The sequence below is a fragment of the Helianthus annuus genome, chromosome 12, assembly GCF_002127325.2.
Source record: "Helianthus annuus cultivar XRQ/B chromosome 12, HanXRQr2.0-SUNRISE, whole genome shotgun sequence".
NCBI classification, from domain to species: domain Eukaryota; kingdom Viridiplantae; phylum Streptophyta; class Magnoliopsida; order Asterales; family Asteraceae; genus Helianthus; species Helianthus annuus.
The window spans coordinates 9,949,864-9,971,378 of record NC_035444.2 but is presented as its reverse complement, the minus strand read 5'-3'; the positions used below and the strand labels follow the sequence as shown (position 1 = coordinate 9,971,378).

Genomic DNA, 21,515 nt, shown 5'->3' with positions numbered 1-21,515 from the left:
AAAGAGGTATCGATCAAAATGGATACGAGTCGAAACAAATTGTTCTAGAACAAAAGTATGAAATCTGTTTATCTTATGTATTTTTTTTATGGCGGAGGGTGATAGTGATAAGTAGACGTGGTGGGCCATTTAAACGTATTCCACGTTATCAAGTTTTGTAAGAATGGCCTATTATATGATATAAGTAGATTAAATAAGTAGATTAAATAGGTATGGGAGAGACCTTGTGTTCCAAGTGACCCAAGTTCAATTCCTGCCCCTAGCATTTAGTTTCTGCGGCACCTGGTGATGATGGGAGACTAGGCGAGTAGGCGGCGATCACTAGTTCGATCCTTGAACTGAGCGGGTTTTACCTCACCGCACTGTCGTGCCTTCGGGCGAGTGTTCACGGGCTTCGGCCCTAGGTGAGGGTTTTCCCCGGTTCGGAAAGCGAGTGTATCCCGATGTGGTGAATTTCGCCAGTAACCCATTTGAAGGATTCGTTGGCCGTTCAAAAAAAAAAAATAAGTGTTGTATTACTGAAATAAATACTTTTTTAAGCACAATTGTGATTTAGTGACATATGTAATTTGGGTCCTTTTTGTCTAGCAAACTTCTTATTTGGCAATAGCCAACAACCTTTCAAATATTCCAATGTAATTTGGGAAATAGAGACTATACTTGCCTAAGTTTCTATCATTATAACAAACTCTCATAATGATTGAACAAAATTATTCACTATTTGCCAAACAAACCTAATGGATTGCCAAATAATCTCAATATGACATTGCTTGTAATTACTTACATGCCGAATAAATAATATGTTTTTTTTCCATAAATAGATGAGCTATTAGTCGGTTCATAATCATCATAAAGAGTCATTGGTTAGACTTTTCGTGTTGTATATATTTAGATAAAGTGTTTCTATAGTTGTAGTATTGTTTTGAAGAACTGTTTTAAGGCTGTCATGTTTTCTGATCAAGTATATTACTTATGGACGGTGTTCTACTATTTCACGTAAAAGGCTCGTTGTTATCATAAGCAAATATGGATGGCTAAAAATACCCTTTATTATTATTTATTAGTTTCGAGTTCTTAAAATTAAGAAAAGTATATGACTAGGAAAATAAAAAGTATGCAAGTGTATTGATATTTTGATTTAGTCGTCACTTGTATATAATAATGCAGAGATATTTATTTTTGCCTGTTGATGATGGGATATTTTGAATTTTGTGTATAACATATTAAACCTGAGGGTTTGATAAGCTAATTTATGAACTACTGGGACCTTTGGACCCACTACTGAAAACCTCAGGGTGTTATACAGTATTTTCTTCTTGTTTTCTTCTCCACATTTTTTTTCTATTTTTTAATTTCTATCTTTTTCAGAATATAATAATTTCTGCCAATAATAACCTACAAAGATTCTTTTCGATTTTTTTAATGCCAAATAGAGACGTTATATATATATATATATATATATATATATATATATGGAGAAGATCATGCGAAAACCACCTCTTATTGTGAGAACCGCGAGAACTAATGTGAACACACCAAATATGTCTAAAAATAGCTAAAAATCACACAATTTTTTTTAATATTTTTTATATAAAAATCGCTACTTTTTGAAGCCAAAAAAAAAATTTTTTTGACCACTAAAAGTAGCGATTTGAGCATAAAAAATATTAAAAAAAAAATTAGATTTTTTTTTTATTTTTTTAGATTTTTTTTAGGTTTTTTTGGGTTTAGTTTTTAGCATTTTAACTGGGGGGTGGGGGGTTTAGGTTTTTGGGGGTGGGGGAAGGGGGTTTAGGTTTTTTTTTTTGGGGGGGGGGGGGTGTTAGGTTTTTTTTAGGTTTTAGCATTTAGCTTAGAGGGGGGGGGTTAGGTTTTTTTTTTTTTTGGGGGGGGGGGGGTGGGGTTAGGTATTTTTAGGTTTTTTAGCTATTTTAGGTTGTGTTCACATTGGTTCTCGCGGTTCTCACAATAAGGGTGGTTCTCGCATGAGCCCCTCCCTATATATATAGAAATGGGTTCGGGAGAAAACGCTCAAAAGTGTGAGAACGGTGAGAACGCTTCCTGGCCCAACACGTGTCACGCCGCTTAGAGAGGGGCGGAGGGGTTTTTTTTGTCCTTTCATATTTCTTTTTTTAAACACGTGTCATTTCATCTTTTCATTTTTGGCGTTTAATAAATACGCGGCGTTTTTATTGTTTTTAAATCAAAATCATAATAAATATTTTGGCGTTTTAAGTATTGTTTTGGCGTTTTTATTGTTTTTTAGATCAGGATGCAGGCCTTTAATGTAAAAAACATCAGTAATTTTCTTGATTTTATTATATCAAGTGTTTTGCCATGTAGGATACAAGCCTATAATGTGACAGACAATTACGGTGTTTTGAAAAAATAAATAAATTTCAATTTCCATGTAGTGTCATTAATATTAATATAACTATAATGTTTGGCAATAATGATACCGTCTTTTTATTTTTCTTTTTACTTTGTTTGCATTTTTTGGCGTTTTATATAGCAACATCGTGCTTTGCTAGCATTCGTTCTCACAGTTTTTCACACTATCACGCGTTTTGGTGTTTGTAGTTTTTGACGTTTTATACTCAATTTTTTTTAAAAATAGTAGAAAATTAGATGATAAACAACAGACAATTAGATAACAAACAATAGAAAATGAAAAAAATAAAAATAAAAATTATAATCTAATTTCTCATCCAAATATTCACTGTCATCAGCCTCTTCTACTTTTGACCTTTTTGGCGTTTTGATCCTGTTTTTGAATACCTTATGTAGATCCTTATTTTCCTACATAACGACCGTCTTTAGAAGATGCTTATTTTTTGTGGCATCCTTTATTGTGGTTGAATATATACTTGTTTGATGACATGTTGAAGACCAACGCCTGCTCTAATGTGTTGATCCCTTCATGCCATCAATATATCCATCAAGAACAAAGTGACATGATGTCATATCAGTGTCATCAGTCTCTTTATCTTGAATATTTGTCCATCTTATTCAGTAAAAGATTATAGAGATACCCAACTCAGAGAAGAATCCATTCAGTGAAACTTCATTCAGATCAATACTCAATATAGCAGAATTGAGGTTCTACATCTGTGATCAGTTGATTGTGTAGAGACGTCTCTCTTATAGGATGTTTTTGGCGCGTCGTTTAGGCGGAATTTTATTTATAATATATGATATTAATAAAGTAGTTGTCTTTTCAGTTACTGTGTATTTTTACTGTATTAATATATGATGTTAATAGACTTTCCATCTCCCAAGTTTGGTGTTTTTGAATGGGTTTAAGTAGTTTTTGGCGTTTTTTCCATTTTTAGCTTTTATTAATTAATACTTCTGCACTTTCATTATAGTTTGGGAGTTTTTCGCGTGTTTACTCCATTTATGGCGTTTCATATGCATTATGATTGTTTGGCGTTTTATTAACATGATGTATTTTTTTATTCTAAGTTGAAAATTACATAGCAAACTACAGAAAAAAAAAATTAGAAAAATAAAAATAAAAACAATTCATCTTCCAAATCTTCACTGTCATCAGTCTCTTTCTTCTTTTGAATCATGTTCGCTGGTGGTTTGGCTTAGCCATGCTTGTGTTTTTGTGGCTGTTTGGAAAGATAAAATGACATAAGTTTTTGGTTTGAATATGTATCTTCAAACAACTCATTAGTGTTATTCGTCTTTTCACGCCATTAAAATATTCATCAAGAACAAAACACAGAAAATGACATAAGTCTGACCCCAACATTTTTTTGTTTATGATTTGTCCATCTCATGCAGCAAAATGTTATTTGAGTCACAGCACCTCAGGGAAGAAAGCATTATCCGAAACTTTGGCGTAGAACAATATTTGAATATACAAGAAACGATATTTGGCATTTTTTGCATTTTACTGAGGAAATAGTGTATCTGAAAGAACCATCGATTTTTTTGGAATATTTGATGTTTAAGTGTTTTGGCGTTTTCTAAGATGAATGGTATATAGTAGAAAATATGGAGTTTTTTGAGTAGTTGTGTTTGATGTTTTGGGGATTTTGGCGTTTGTAAGCTGAATGGTATATAGTAGAAAATATGGCGTTTCAGGTTCTGGGGGGTGTGTTTTTATGTCTGGGATGTTTTTGTTTATATAGCGATGTGTTTTGTTCCGTAATGGGGTTTTATTCATCAGTATGGCGTTTTGGTATAGAGGTGTAAAGACCCTTTTACCCTTAATGAGGCGCGTCCACGTAATAAAATTGATGTTATTTACGAAAACGCCACCGCGCCAATCTAGTCCATAGATTGTTTTAATCGGACAATCGATAAGCGTTCTCACTGTTCTCACACTTTCTACCGTTTTCTCTAAATCCCGCCCCTATATATATATATATATATATATATATATATATATATATATATAGGGGAGAGTTTAATTGAGAAGCTAAATATCGCGAGAACCGTGAGAACAAATAAAAAAAACCATGAGAACTTGGTCAAAAATAGTTCAAATTCAAAATTTCTTTTTACACTTATCATTATTATTCGAATACAATGTTAGAAATTAAATTTACACGTTTAAATTTACGTGAATTCGTAAATAACGAAAATTTACACATGTGTAATTAAGTTTGTCATTTACAAATGTGTAAATTTGTTATATTTACACATGTGTAAAAAATCTAATAAGAGTGATTTTGAGAGGAGAAATGAATTATTTGATGTTGTGAATTCCTTTTTGATGTTGTATTTTAATTAGAATGGGGTTTGTATTAAAAAAATTCGGTTTTGATTGGTTTTTTCATTCGTTCTCACGGTTCTCGTAATATTTAGCGTTCTCAAGATAACCATCCCCTATATATATATATATAGGAAGGTTAACGTACATTACGGCTTAACGTACATCACGTACAACAGGTAATTACGCACGTTCATTTTAAAATCACGCACGTTATAACTCAAAAATCCAAAATCACGCATGTTGAAACACAATAATCACGCATATTGAAAACATTAATCACGCATGTTATAGAACAAATAACGCACGTTGTCGCACGTGAAGTATGTTAAGCCGTAATATACGATATACTTTTTCTATATATATATATATATTGGAGTTTCTCTGCAGACTATGTTTTTTCTACAAAATCTAAAAGTGTTGTGGTTCGATGAGTTAATCAATGATTGAGATTAAACGAGTGACATTCTTGTAAGACCATGTGTAGTGGGACATTATCATAATGCACGTCCATTAGGCATGAAGCGACACGGAGCACTCGGGGCATTACGGAATGTGAAGTTAAAAAGAGGTGTAGTAGTATAATATCTCATAATGCCATTGCAATGATTACCCAATTATTATTATTTTTTAGAAAAATAAAACAAAAAAAGCAAACAATTTCATTGGACAAACCAAAATCATACTGGCGCCATTCTTTGGACGAATCACGCCCACGGGGGCGGTGTACATGGCGTTTTGGGACGTGAAGTGGCAAGAACACGCCCACTTCACATTACCACTACATATGGTCTAATACGTGTACTATAGTTATTAACTGCTTGATGGTTTATTGGCAAAATGGTCATTAATTGTATTTTAAAATCCGAATTAGTTTTCAACACTCCCTACAATCTCGTGACTTCTTCAAACCTTCTTCTTCGTCTTCATCTGAGAATTTCAATTCGAATTAAAATCCCTACAATCATGGAGACTGATAAAAACATTTTGGTCTACAATACAAATGTAAGACGAAATCTACTTCATTATTGTGTTTAATAACCTAAACTCCCATACATCTTGTGCGATTCTGCTTTTTTACCAGGAATTGTGTGTTGTGTGTTTTATATGACGGTGTGTTTTATAGTTTGGATTGTATGTCTTTTTAAAGTTTAGATGATCAGTTTTAAGGAAAATGTGTTTTATAGTGATTAATTGTGTGTTTGGGTGAGCGTATGTCTTTTAAAGTTTAGATGATCTATTTTAAGGAATGTTGTGTTTTATAGTTTGAATGGCGTGTTTTACCATATCTGATAAAACACCATTTGATTATTGCAAAATACGTATAAAACAATATTTACCAAATCTGAAATGATAAAATACTATGCGAAGAAATAAATAAGGTATATTCAATTACACGAGGAATTTTAAGGAATGTTTTTGTTCTATATAATGATGTGTTTTATAGTTTGGATGGTATGTCTCCTCATGAATTTTAAGGAATTTTTGTTTTAAAATACATCTTTCATGAAATTTTAGGAAGTTTGAAAGGATAAAAGCAAGAATAATATTAATGGGTAAGTATTAAATAGGACGTTTATTTTGGCTAGGAATGATAGGAAACAATAGGATTATGATATGTGGCAAAATTTAAAATAAAGAGCAAGGGTATTTTTGTCAATTTTACCCAATCTTCTCCCTTCTTCTTCTCTCTGTAATTTCAAAACCCACCATTTTCAAAACCACCATCTTCAACCTTTTCTTCATTTTCTATCTCAATAATCACTACATTATAGTGCGATTTTCGTCACAAATCAATGATTCAAACACCCAATCAACGTGTTCTTCAACTTTTTTAAAGAAGCAGTTTAATTTCATACAATATCTCATTTTTTCCCTGTGATTTTGAAGCGAGTCACTCGATTCGTTCGACTTGATCGCTGATAAGTGTTTCTAACATTCAAATTTCGTCAATCGGTGAAGAAGTCCGAAGAAATCGGCTTTGATCTATGTAAGAAATTTTTGAATTGTATTTTTACGATCTGAGTTTTTGAATTAATAATTGCGTTTTACGATCTTGGCGGGGGTCCGGGGGCAGCGCCTCTGGGAGCAGGGTCCAAGGGGCGGCAGCCCTTGGCGGGGTCCAAGGGGCAGAGCCCCTGGCTGGGGTCGAGCTGGTCATTGCGTTTTAGAAATAAGACATTTTAAGTGTTTTCTGGTCATTGCGTTTTAGAAATAAGACATTTTTGAAGTGTTTTTAATCATTGCGTTTTAGGTAAAACACATTTTTATGTGTTTTCAGTTCATTGCGTTTTAGAGAGAACAATTTCTTTTGTGTTTTTAGGCCATTGCGTTTTAGAAATAAGACATTTTTATGTGTTTTCTGGCCATTGCGTTTTAGAAATAAGACATTTCTTGTTGTTTTTTGTGCATTGCGTTTTAGGTAAAACATATTTTTATGTGTTTTCTGACCATTGCGTTTTAGAAAGTACACTTTCGTTTGTGTTTTTAGGTCATTGCGTTTTATAAAAAAGACATTTTTAAGTGTTTTCTGGCCATTGCGTTTTAGAAATAAGACATTTATTTGTTTTTTTGGTGCATTGCGTTTTAGGTAAAACACATTCAGCCCATTAAGTTTTAGAAAGTACACTTTCTTTTATGTTTTTAGGCTATTGCGTTTTAGAAATAAGATATTTCTTTGTGTTTTCTGGCCATTGCGTTTTAGAAATAAGACAGTTCTTTGTGTTTTTTTGGTGCATTGCGTTTTAGAAAAAATCATTTTTTTACGTTTTTTTTTTTCCATTGCGTTTTACGCAACTGAGTTTTTTTCCATTGCGTTTTACGCAACTGGGTTTTTAAAAAAAATAAAAAATATAGCAATAGTATATTCGTTTTAACGATAAAAAAAAGTTCGTTTTTTTGTGCAATTTTGATACAAAAATAATGTCTTATGAAAAAGTTATTAATGTTTAAAAAATAGGGGGGGGGGTGGGGGTGGGAGGGAATTGGAGGAGAAAACTATTGTGCTGTATTGACTAGAATGCCATTATACAAACCCACGCGCTTCTTTTTTTCTCTTCAATTTCACTCATTTAATCTTAGCACTTGATTAAATCTATTGATGGTCAAGATTATTTCCTAGTCTTCCTAGCAAAAAAAAAAAAAAAAAAAAAAAAACTTTCTGTTATATCATAACCCTAATATTAATATTACATAAATTTTAATATTGTTTTAATAAAGCGTGTAAGATTAAATATATTATGTATTAATATTTAATCTATAGCCATCATAATCATTTACATTATAGAGATCAAAATATATTATAACCTATTAAATAATTAGTTGGTAATTGTTGATGGACCATATTACCCTTATTAACTAATTAGGTTTCCTCCTGGGTGCTTATATAAGGAGAATTATGTGGAGGTTAAGGGGTTACTCAGTTACACAATTACACACACCCCATTAGCCATAACATCATAATTTCGACCTCCTCTCCTAACCGATACCCTTTTCGGTTTTCTAAGTCCCCATCATTAGTTAGCACCCTAAGGAGGAACCAGATCACGATGACAAGCATGTCGAACTCCATAACTGGATTCTCCACTGCACTATCTGCTGTAACAGGTATATTTTAATGTTTTCCTTCATGCACAAACAGAACTGAACCAACATGTGGTATCAGAGCATATGTTGATTAGTCAGTTCTGTTTTCATATCCATAATTCTGGGATTGAAATTTGGAAAACGGATTTTTTGTAACTTTAAAACGGTGACAGCCGGTTTCGAGTCATGAAGATCGACTCGAGATCTCTGTTTTCGGGAAAAAGGTTAATTATATGTTCACTCAAATTCAACTGGGTTATGTTTTAGCCGAAATCTGTTTAGAAAAACTATTAATATTCAGGTTTCGGGTTCCAGAATTTATGTTTTATGTTTTTAGGGTTCATCATGTTCTTGGGAAAATTCGATAATTCTGTTATGTTTTGGAATATTTTAGGATTAATGAGTGTTTTTTCCATGTTTGATCCAATTTTATCTTTTAACTTTATTCGAAAACTGTTATTAGATAAACAGTTATAATTTTCGAAATATGTTGATAAAATTAGATCATCTTAAAACAGGAAATAATATCTCATAATCCCTTAGATTTCGAATTTTCAGTTACATTATCACTATTATAACAGCTGTTAACAGACTCGAGACCATCAGTCTCGACTCGAGACCATAAGGTCTCGACTCGAAATCATCAGGTCCTTAAACCTTCACAACTCGAGACCAACAGATCTCGACTCGAGACCATAAGGTCTCGACTCGAAATCATAAGGGCTCAAAAGGTCTACAACTCGAGACAAAGGTCTCGACTCGAGACCATAACGTCATAACTCGAGACCATAAGGTTGCGACTCGAGACCGTGGTTGCAACTCGAGACCTCATCATGACTCGAGATCTCATAAGATATAGTAGTCGAGACCATGGTTCCGACTCGTGACAACAAGGTTGCGACTCGAGACCTCATAACTGATTCGAGATCTCATAACTCAGTCGAGACCTGACTCGAAACCTCATTGTTTTAGGCTGTTTAATGTGAACTAAGATTTAGCTCGGGGCTCCGCCCCGAACCCCGTGCGGGGGTACGCTGTCCCCCTGCACCCCCCAGCGAACTCACCACGGAGTTCGATCCGCGCTAACAGGTGGTTTGCTATTAAATGATTGGTTTTTGTAATTACTTAGTTAATTAATGAGGATCAAATAATGTTTTACAAAACCAAAATGGCTTAACTTGAATGAGCTTCTGATGTATCACTTCTGGCCAAAGCTGATTTGATGCATCTACTTATCGTTCAAGTATTACGAAAGCCGTGTTAAGTGTGCATCATAAACATGAATGTCTTAATATCTGGCCAAAGCTGATTTAATTCCTTCATAGATGGCATACTTAACAAGTGCATAACTAAAGTGATTGTCTCAATTTCTGGCCAAACCTGATTTGTTACAACCACTTTGCACACATGCTTAAATGATTACACTTCTGGCCAAAGCTGTTTTGTCTTTGTTTAAGTAGAACTTTAAGTAGTCTATTATTTTGATGTTAGTAATAGACATATCACAACCTCTTCACATAATGATCCTTATATTAATGATCCTTAATTAATTTTGTGATCATTTTGTCTGCCTTATTCTTAGTACCCATAATTTTTACTCACTATAATTTTCTTCTATAAATTTATGTCTCATCCACTCTAATTCCTAAATCTAATATGTTTTGCTTTATTTAAAGTTTCTATAAGAATTAGCTCTTAAATTAAATCCTTGATTATCTCTTAAGACACGATGATCCTATTGCTCTCTTTTGATAAAGCACTACAGAAGAAAAGTAGAGCATGATGAATAGGACAAATCGAACATGATGTCTCTTATGATAATCAAGAATAAGTGCTGTCACTAAAAGGTTATTCCAGATTAAGTTTTCCTAAGACTAATCTATAATTGTGGAATAATCACTAGAACTCCTAAGGTGCATGTCTTCATTTAAAATTATAAATTATAAGGTTAAGTGGTATATGTGAATATATTATAATGTACAAAACCATGACCCATAAAGTTAAGGGCTTACGCATGGAAATAAGTACATTTTTCAGTACATTACATACTAAGTTTTTTCATTTGTACAATTTGATGCATTATAAATCAGCTATAACACTCAAAAGTAACCAAGTATAACGAGTGTGTTGATAAGCAACATATGTACATAGAAATAAATGTTTGAAACTGGAAAATAAGATGTTATTCACCTTACAACCACTAAAACTTTACAAGAGGATTGTTCTAAGGTCCATAGACAAATTACAAGTGCTAATCCCAACGTTAAGGTTCTTCAAGGGAAAATCTCACTGCATAATTATGTCATTAGACTAGGCATAAGCAACGAGACTATCCATTATTCTAAACAACACTTGGATAAATTACTTAGATAGTAACTTACTAATGATATTTAAGTCTGATAATTTTTTTAATATTCCAATTAACACATGATTAGTTGACTTTAGTTCCATACGTTTCCTTACCAGAACTCGACAAATAACTAACATGAGAGTTAGTGACAAAATTAAATGTTAAGACTATAAGAACCATAATGAACAGTCTTTCAACAACGCTTTTCGATACCTTATATATTCTGAAGATTAATCAGAATATAGTATCATAATTAAGCAATGTTATGAAGGTTGTGAGGTTTGCATAGTCAACATAAAGTCACACTTATCTTAAACTCTCCTCTTATTTGTTCTAAATATCTGGAAAGAAACATTACTAAGATGAAACTAGATGATACCTTACTTTTTCACAACTTTTGTCATCATGCAAATGAGAATTTGACAAAAGGAAAATGAGACTTATAAATTTCATCCATTAGAACCAAAATTCGTGAGAAATCATAACATGGTTAATGAGGATGATTTTTTCATCTAATCTCATTTTAAGTGATTTTAAATCATGACGTTAAAGCCCTAAAATATGACTTGGCTTAAGGAATAAGTATGGGTCCATCATAAGTCATTCATTGACATTCGTGGAACTTATTCCAAATGGAATATTCAGACATAATTCATTTATCATTTAACAGACTATCAACTTGTATCTAAATTTTGTCACATATGGCCCACTGTCTTAGAAGAACTCTATTCATATATGTACTTAATAAGATTTCTATTAAATATGTCCCTAAAGTTTCTTATGATCTGGACATTAAAGAAATCAAATAAAGTCTAACGTATATGTGATATGTTCCCACGTCACGTAGCTCATTGAAACTTCTCTTGTAGCATTCTAGAGATATTAAAGATCAGTGGGAGCATTAAGTGTCTTAATAATAACTTGCAATAGTTGCAAGAGGTGGGGGAGTGAAAATTCTACATTACCTAAATTTGCACCTCTTGTACAAGACACCGCTCCATCATGACACTGTTTCATCAATACTTGTCTCCTTAAACTCTAATGCTACTCTTACAAAAGGTTCATTGTTGCTTAATTGTGGGCACACTTAGATTTCTTACCTAAACTAACATAATCCTCAACAAGAGAAATCACAACGACTAACGTCATTAATTTGTTTTCTCTATTAGAATTTGTTGGTCGTTAAATACTGACCCTAAGCATACTGAGTTCCTAAAGATTTCTGAGGTCAGTAGGAGCAGTCAAAGTCCTTATCATGATTTGTAAGGAATACAAGAGGCAGGGGGAAGAGTGTCATTAAATTTCACTCCGAATTTAACTCCGATTACACCTCTTGTACACCATACTGCACCAACTCTTACAAAACTTAGAATGAAAATGATAGCAACCTAACCAAGAGCTAATCCATAAAACTGAAACTTCTAATGAACCCAATAATCAACTCAGGAGGTCATCTAGGTTTAAAAGCCTACTAACTTTGATGATTACATAACCTCCCTAATGAAGTTGAAATGGATTTTGGAAATGTTTAATGATCCTATCTCTTAAAATCAAGCCATTAGCGTAAATCAATCATCTGAATGGAATAAAACAGTTTTCTAGTAAAACTGATTTTATGTGTTCGTGTAACATTTGGGATTTGATTGAATTACCTAAGAGTGTTCATAAATAAATCAAATCCTAATATAAGCGTTAAGACACCTTGATTTTAATTAATTGAAAGAAAGCCTCTAAAAAACCCACTTTGTGAAATTATGATTATGAATATGGGGATTATAGGAATGATGAACAAATGTAATTTTACATGTAAATCAGCTTGTAGTACCCAAAAGCTAGTTAAATTGATGTAGATAAAAGAGATTGTAAGAAATAGATTGAGTAATGATGATGTATAGGATGGAATAGCAAGTTATGCTTTAGATGTTGTACACTATGCTTTATTAAGGTAACGCCTACTAGGTGCTCGATGAAATGCTTGAATGAGTAGTTATGTGTAAATTGGAAAAATGATGGAACGAAGTTTGAGTACTAAATGAATGATTAATCATGTTGATTTAGGTGTAAAGGAAGAAGGCTCGAATTCTAAGAAGCCGGAAGGTTCACAAGGCCGAGGTATGATCCGTTCTTACGAAAGCTTACTTTTTATTTACTTGTTAGTAATTACATTGAACGACCCTTGTTATAAGAATTATCCTATGTTATGGTTAATTGCAATATTAGTAAAAGGATGGTAGATCCCTTGCGGATCCGTTTATGCTAAAGAAGGATTATGCTAAGTTATGCAAACCGACCGGTCCTTACGACTAGGTCGAGTAAGGATATGTGACCATCCGTCTAGAACGGGTGGTCATGTGAGCAAAATCGTATGCAAGAAGGTTCAATCCGTTATACGGATAGAATAAGAGATTTTAAGTTGAAAGCATATAACCCGATATTATCGGGTCGAATGCGAAATGCTTAAATCTCATTATGAGATTGTATGCCATACTCACTAGATGGGTAATCGAATGCGTATAAGAAATGGACGTATATAGATGATTGTAATTACCATGTTGGTATTGTGGACTAATTAAGCGCCTATACTAACTTTTTAAAGTTTGATGTTTAATGTAGGTAAATCCTCGACTTAGGCGATTGGACGACTTGGAACGTGCACACATGGTTTACGCCCGCTTCTCGCTTCCGTTGTTAAGCCCTTTTGAATGGTTTAAGTCTTGGTCTTATGTATTCAAGTCTAGTTAGTATGTTGTCATCTTTGTCGTAGGGTAAAAATTTGCTAGATGGAAATCATGTTGTGACCAATGTGGACTTGTTTGTTCGTTTTGGGTTTTTGTCAAAGATGTTTAATGTTTAAGTTTGGTTTGTAAAACAGGTGGTTTATGATGTTAAACGAATAGGTCATGTCGAAATTTTCAAAAATATTTTCCTACTTATTTGTACGTAATTAATAGTAGGATTGGGGCGTAACAAGTTGGTATCAGAGCCTAGGTTTGAGGGATTCAAGCTGGAGTAATAGCGCTTGAACTCAAACCAATGGCTCTCGCGAAGGTGTGCTCGTTCCAAGGTCGCCAACGAGGTAATAATTTAATTTCCCGATGGATACTAGTATATGTAATGAGTTTGAAATATAAAAATTGAGTTAAGAATGTGAAATAAGTAGTATGGGTAGCAAAACAATGAATTCCAGGTACTATATGACTGAAAAACGAACTCGAGAAAGAATTAAAGCGTTAAAAACGAAGCTGCAGCGATTAAGCAAACGGCGGGCCGTCGCCGACGGCCAGACACCCGTCGCCGACGGGGTACCCCCATCCGACGCCCTAACACCCTGCCGACGGGTGAAATTGTCCGACGCTCGTTTTAAGAGCCCGTCGCCGACGGGCATGTTAGCCGTCGCCGACGGCTTACACAATGCCGACTTGCTGAATTCTTTTGTTCCACACGTTATGTGTTACTGGGCTATCCAAAGACCCCTTTTACGACAAAACCGAATTCATATAAGGCTTAACAGGAGTATGTAATCACAAATGATGATTTCAACAAGAACGATTTCGTAAGAATGTAAAGTGATAAACCGAATTGTATGAGATGAGCTAAGTAAATGCTGATTAATGAACAATGATATATACTGAAAGTTTGTGATTTGTATTAAACGGAAATATGCTATTGTATAGATGGCTGATGCAAGCAACGTTAATGATAATGACGATGTGGCTAGACAAGAAGCGTTCGAGAACAAAGTTACGGAAGTAGCGGAAGGGGTTATGCAAGCCAATCTTCCGCGGTTGGCTCAAGAGGTAGAAAGCCGGGTTTTGGGAGTCGTAGATGCTATGATGACCAGTAAGATCGAGGAATTGAAAGAACTAATTGAGGGGTCTAGGAGTAAAGGCAAGGAACGACGATGCACGTATAAAGACTTTATGGCGTGCAATCCGGCAACGTATGATGGTAAAATTGATCCGATCGCATGCCAAAGATGGATTTCAAACATGGAGGCAGTGTTTATACGAAGCCGGTGTGATAGAGAAGATCAAGTGATGTTTGCTACGGGTCAACTCACCCTCCAGGCAAAAGACTGGTGGGATGCGCATAGCAAGGAAATAGGCGAAGAAAGACTCCAAACGATGACCTGGCAAGAGTTTAAGGATCCCTTTATGAAATATCACTGCCCTCAGTCAGCCATTGATAAGATTCAGGAGGATTTCTTACGCCTCCGACAGAAGAACGAGACGATAAATGAGATATCAAACACTTTCTTAGATAAGATGAAGTTTTGTGGAGAGTTTGTGCAAACTGAAAGAATGAAGATTAACCGCTTTTATGGCGTATTAAAGGCGGAATTTAGGGAGTTCATCACTCCCTCGAAGTGCGAGACTCTTGATGAGCTCATCAATCTAGCGCGGGATAGAGAAATCGAGATCAAGAGGCAAGAAGAGCGTGGAGAAAAGAGACCCAATGAAAAAGGTGGAAATTCGACCCCGACCAAAAAGGGGAAGTATCAAGAGCAAGGAAGAAAGGATAAGTCGAAGAGTGGTATCACGCCGTGCAAGACTTGTGGAAAACTTCATACGGGGGAATGTTTGTTAGGCAAGAAAGGGTGTTACAAATGCGGTAAGGAGGGACACTCATCTTATCAATGTCCGAGTAGCCCAAAAACTTGTTTCAACTGTTTCGAAAAGGGGCACATCAAATCTGAGTGCCCGAAACTCCAGCAAGAGTCGAAGAAGGAAGATAAGAAACAAGAAGGTTCTAGGGCCAAGGGTAGAATGTACCAAATTACATCCGAAGAAGCCAAGTCTCTCCCGAATGTGATTTCAGGTATCTTTTTACTAAACTCCATACCGGTTTATGTTCTATTCGATACTGGAGCTACTATGTCATTTATTTCGAATGAAATTATACAACATCCGTCCTTTAAGATCGAACGAATGCCAATGCCTTTAGAAGTAGAAATAGCCGATAGCAAGATGTATATGTTACATGAGGTTTGTAGAAATTGTAAATTCACTATAGAAGACGAAGAATTTGACATCGACCTGATACCCATGGTTTTGGGGGAATTTAAAATGATCGTGGGGATGGATTGGTTGGCGCGACACCATGTGGAGATTAACTGTGAAACTAAAGTGATGGTTATTCAAGCTCCAAGTGGAAAACAATTAAGTATTCAAGGAGAGAGAAACGTGGAAACCAAGTTGTGTACCTTGGTCCAAGCTTATAAGTACTTACTTAACGGGAGTAGAGCATACTTAGCTTATGTAGGAGATACCCGACAAACCCTCCCGAGGCTTGAAGACGTTGAGGTCGTGAACGAATTTCCGGATGTATTTCCGGAAGAACTGCCGGGACTTCCTCCCGAAAGGGAGATAGAGTTTCGCATCGAATTAAATCCGGGTGCGAAGCCTGTTGCGAAGGCTCCCTATAGACTTGCCCCCACCGAGATGCGAGAATTAATGACACAGTTGCAAGATCTTTTAGATAAGGGTTTCATACGCCCGAGTGTGTCGCCTTGGGGAGCACCCGTCCTTTTTGTTAAAAAGAAAGACGGGTCGATGCGCATGTGCATCGACTATAGAGAATTAAACAAACTGACCATAAAGAACCGCTACCCTTTACCTAGAATTGACGACCTTTTTGATCAATTACAAGGGGCGAGCTGGTTCTCCAAGATAGACCTGCGTTCGGGGTACCATCAAGTTAGAGTACGGGAAGAGGATATTCCAAAGACTGCATTTAGAACCCGTTATGGGCACTATGAATTTCTAGTCATGTCGTTTGGGTTGACGAACGCGCCGGCTGCATTTATGGATCTTATGAACCGGGTGTGCCGACCCATGTTAGACAAATCAGTAATAGTATTCATAGATGATATCTTAGTTTATTCGCGAAGCAAAGCTGCGCACGCAAGGCATTTGCAAGAAGTACTCGAAACTCTCCGCAAGGAGAAACTTTACGCAAAATTTTCAAAATGCGCCTTCTGGCTCAGGGAGGTGCAGTTTCTAGGCCACGTGATCAATGCGGAAGGTGTTTTAGTGGACCCATCAAAGATTGATGCTGTAATGAAATGGGTTTCCCCGAAAAGTCCGACTGAGATAAGGAGTTTCCTAGGCCTCGCGGGATACTATAGGCGGTTCATACCGGATTTCTCGAAGATAGCTCTACCCCTAACCAGAATGACGAGAAAGAAAGAAAAATTTGTGTGGGGTGAGGAACAGGAGAAGGCTTTTCGTATACTGAAGAAGAAATTGTCGAGTCCTCCGGTCCTGACGTTGCCAGATGGAACTGAAGATTTGGTTGTTTATTCAGATGCTTCCCATCAGGGGTTAGGTTGTGTTTTGATGCAAAGGGGAAAGGTTATTGCTTATGCGTCGCGGCAACTAAAGCCTCACGAGGTGAACTACCCAACACACGATCTGGAATTGGCAGCAGTAGTGTTCGCCTTAAAGATTTGGAGACACTACCTATACGGTGCGAGATGTACAATTTACTCGGATCATAAGAGCCTCAAGTATTTCTTTGAACAGAAAGATTTGAATATGAGGCAACGAAGATGGCTAGAACTTATCAAAGATTATGATTGTGACATCCTCTATCACCCGGGAAAAGCAAATGTGGTAGCCGATGCGTTAAGCCGAAAAGAGTATCCGTCTCCTCTCCGTGTAAAGTCCATGAAGATGGTAGTTACGCCACGACTACTTGAAACGATACGGGAATCTCAAAGAAAGTCTCTTGGAGCAGAAGACTTAAGGAAAGAAAGATTAAAAGGCGTTATTGATAAATTAGAAGAAAATTCGACCGGACTCAAGACGCGATTCGGCCGAATTTGGATACCCCGATTTTGTGAAGTCAAAGCCGCACTACTCGATGAAGCACATAAGTCACGATATTCGGTCCACCCTGGGGCTACAAAGATGTATCGAGACTTAAAAACCAACTATTGGTGGCCGGGCATGAAACGCGATATCGTCAAGTATGTCGCAAAATGCTTAACGTGTTCTCAAGTGAAGGCAGAACACCAAAAGCCTTACGGAGAATCACAACCATTGGGGATACCGTTGTGGAAATGGGAAGAACTAACGATGGATTTAGTAACCAAGCTTCCAAGAACGAAAAAGGGGTACGATACAATATGGGTAATCGTAGATCGACTTACGAAAAGCGCCCACTTTCTACCCATTAAAGAAGCTTATTCTTCCAAGAAAATGGCGGAAATCTACATGAACGAGGTCGTGTCTCGACATGGGGTGCCTGTGTCAATCATCTCGGATCGTGATACTAGATTTACCTCTCGCTACTGGCAAAGATTTCACGAAAGCGTGGGAACGAGATTGCACATAAGTACCGCCTACCACCCTCAAACTGACGGCCAGTCAGAAAGAACCATTCAAACACTTATTGATATGTTGAGGGCGTGTGCCTTAGATTTTGGGGGAAATTGGGATGACCATTTACCACTAGTGGAATTTTCTTATAATAATAGTTATCACAGTGGCATTCAAATGGCACCGTACGAATTACTATATGGGAGAAAGTGTAGAACTCCCGTATGTTGGGGTGAAGTGGGGCAAAGGGAGCTCGCGCCAATTGATTTAATAGCAATGACAAATGAAAAGATTGAATTAATTAGGGCTCGTTTGAAAGCTGCCCAGGATCGACAAAAAGCTTATGGAGATAAGAGAAAGCGTCCTATTGAATTTCAAGTTGGAGATTTCGTGCTGTTGAAGGTGTCGCCATGGAAAGGCATAATCCGTTTTCGAAAACGGGGTAAATTAGGTCCTCGGTATATTGGGCTGTTTAAAATCTTGGCTCGTGTTGGAAGGGTTGCTTATCGATTAGAATTACCGCCTACCCTAGACGGAATTCACAATACCTTCCACGTGTCGCAACTGAGAAAATGTCTTGCGGATGAAACCGCGTTAGTACCTCTCGATGACATTGAGTTGGACAAGGGGTTGAATTATGTCGAAAGACCAATAGCTATTAACGATGTCAAGGTAAAGAAGCTCCGCAACAAGGCGGTCCGACAAGTGTTGGTACAATGGCAACACCGAAAGGGTTCGGAACTTACATGGGAATCAGAAGATGAAATGCGAAAATACTACCCTTTTCTCTTTGGTACGTCAACATTTAAATTGTTATGTACTCAGGTTTCGGGGACGAAACCTCTTTTAAGGAGGGTAGAGTTGTAACACCCCAAAATTTATTTTAACATGAGAATAGGTAAAATCATGAAAATGCTTGAATTAAACGTTAAACAAGATTAAAGGGGGGTAATATGAAAAATTTATCACTTAATAGGGTTTAATTATGTTTTAACTAAAGTTAAAACATTCTGTACGTGGGGGGATCGATCAAGGGCAGGGGAAAAACAAGGGTTACCTTGTTCTTGCAAGAATTCACCAATTGACAAGGAGAAATCAAGGTTTAATTGCTGCATGTGCTGAAACTTCAAACATCTAAGTATATCTAGTAAAGTGGTAAGCTGAATTTTTGATTTTGATGATGTTTACAATTAGGGTTTCGACCCAATCATGGAATTGTGATATGATTTGTGTTGTTTAGATGTTAAGGATACTCCCTAGAGTAGAAATCATGCTTGATTTTAGTTAATTGAAAGAAAGCCTCTAAAAAACCCACTTTGTGAAATTATGATTATGAATATGGGGATTATAGGAATGATGAACAAATGTAATTTTACATGTAAATCAGCTTGTAGTACCCAAAAGCTAGTTAAATTGATGTAGATAAAAGAGATTGTAAGAAATAGATTGAGTAATGATGATGTATAGGATGGAATAGCAAGTTATGCTTTAGATGTTGTACACTATGCTTTATTAAGGTAACGCCTACTAGGTGCTCGATGAAATGCTTGAATGAGTAGTTATGTGTAAATTGGAAAAATGATGGAATGAAGTTTGAGTACTAAATGAATGATTAATCATGTTGATTTAGGTGTAAAGGAAGAAGGCTCGAATTCTAAGAAGCCGGAAGGTTCACAAGACCGAGGTATGATCCGTTCTTACGAAAGCTTACTTTTTATTTACTTGTTAGTAATTACATTGAACGAGCCTTGTTATAAGAATTATCCTATGTTATGGTTAATTGCAATATTAGTAAAAGGATGGTAGATCCCTTGCGGATCCGTTTATGCTAAAGAAGGATTATGCTAAGTTATGCAAACCGACCGGTCCTTACGACTAGGTCGAGTAAGGATATGTGACCATCCGTCTAGAACGGGTGGTCATGTGAGCAAAATCGTATGCAAGAAGGTTCAATCCGTTATACGGATAGAATAAGAGATTTTAAGTTGAAAGCATATAACCCGATATTATCGGGTCGAATGCGAAATGCTTAAATCTCATTATGAGATTGTATGCCATACTCACTAGATGGGTAATCGAATGCGTATAAGAAATGGACGTATATAGATGATTGTAATTACCATGTTGGTATTGTGGACTAATTAAGCGCCTATACTAACTTTTTAAAGTTTGATGTTTAATGTAGGTAAATCCTCGACTTAGGCGATTGGACGACTTGGAACGTGCACACATGGTTTACGCCCGCTTCTCGCTTCCGTTGTTAAGCCCTTTTGAATGGTTTAAGTCTTGGTCTTATGTATTCAAGTCTAGTTAGTATGTTGTCATCTTTGTCGTAGGGTAAAAATTGGTAAAAATTTGCTAGATGGAAATCATGTCGTGACCAATGTGGACTTGTTTGTTCGTTTTGGGTTTTTGTCAAAGATGTTTAATGTTTAAGTTTGGTTTGTAAAACAGGTGGTTTATGATGTTAAACGAATAGGTCATGTCGAAATTTTCAAAAATATTTTCCTACTTATTTGTACGTAATTAATAGTAGGATTGGGGCGTAACATTAGCTGGGGGCAAAAGCATAATTTTATTTTAAACCGGGGGCAAAGACATAATTTTAAACTGAGGGTAAAACCGTAAATTTAAAGTGGGTCTAAAATAATAAACTGGTGTAAAATCAAAATTTTTAGCCAGAGGAAAACAAAATTTTATTTTGAACTGGGGGGAGAAGGTAATTTTGGCTGAGTGTAAAAGCGTATTTTTTTTACCAAGGGTGAAATCGTATTTTTTAGCTCGGGGCAAAAGGGTAAATGTATTTTGAAGTTGGGGCAAAACCGTATTTTTTAACTGGGGGCAAAAACGTAATTTTAAAATGAGTATAAAATAATAAACTGGTTGGTCCAATGGGTATTGCTCGCCGCCAATTTGGACCAATGGCAGGTAAACACTATTCCAGGGCAAAAACGTAATTTTAAAGTATTTATAAAATAATAAACTGGTTGGTCTAATGAGAGAGGGCCGACCACCCATTTGAACAAATGGCAGGAAGATACTATTCCTTGCCATATTCTTTATATATGTTAGAATAGAATTTAATAGAATAGAATTCATTTAATATATAATATAATTATAGATTCACACAAATTCTTGTATATAAAAAGAAAGATATTAGGAAGTTTATTTTTTCTTTGTTAAATGTTTAAGTTTAGAATTCACCTTCAAAGTTTATTTTTTATAAGTTTAATTTTAAAATATATATGTCTTTTAGTTAAAGTCTAACAAAAAATAAATAAAAAAAGCCGTACCGAGTATGTCATTAGTTTTTTTAAATATAATTTTCTTATTATTTGGTATATAAAATCATATTTATTCAAGCCGTATAATACATGAGGGTTTTTAAAGATATTACTTTTTTATTATTTGGTAAACAATATTATTTTATTCAACCCGTGTAATACACATGGTCTTAGATATATAACTTTTTTTATTATTAATTATATAAAAATAAATTTACCCAACCCGTACAATACACGGGGTTCTTAAA

General features: G+C 35.6%; 1 protein-coding gene across 1 annotated transcript; it reads left to right on the top strand.

Annotated features, from left to right (window-relative positions):
* Nucleotides 1–14,335: 14,335 nt before the first annotated feature.
* Nucleotides 14,336–19,121, top strand: LOC110892429. The gene is made up of 4 exons (XM_035981171.1): nt 14,336–16,145; nt 16,428–18,030; nt 18,151–18,808; nt 18,984–19,121. The coding sequence occupies exons 1-4, from the start codon at nt 14,336–14,338 to the stop codon at nt 19,119–19,121; spliced, it is 4,209 nt and encodes a 1,402-aa protein (XP_035837064.1).
* The last annotated feature ends 2,394 nt before the right edge of the window (nt 19,122–21,515 follow it).

What these genes read in the sequence shown, in the direction of transcription:
- LOC110892429 (XM_035981171.1), top strand. Translation starts at nt 14,336, where the DNA reads ATGGCTGATGCAAGCAACGTTAATGATAATGACGATGTGGCTAGACAA. An exon ending in CACCCTCAAACTGACGGCCA is followed by an intron (nt 18,031 to 18,150) that starts GTCAGAAAGAAC and finishes TAGTTATCACAG; the next exon opens with TGGCATTCAAATGGCACCGT. An exon ending in TTAAATTGTTATGTACTCAG is followed by an intron (nt 18,809 to 18,983) that starts GTTTCGGGGACG and finishes TTTTAACTAAAG; the next exon opens with TTAAAACATTCTGTACGTGG.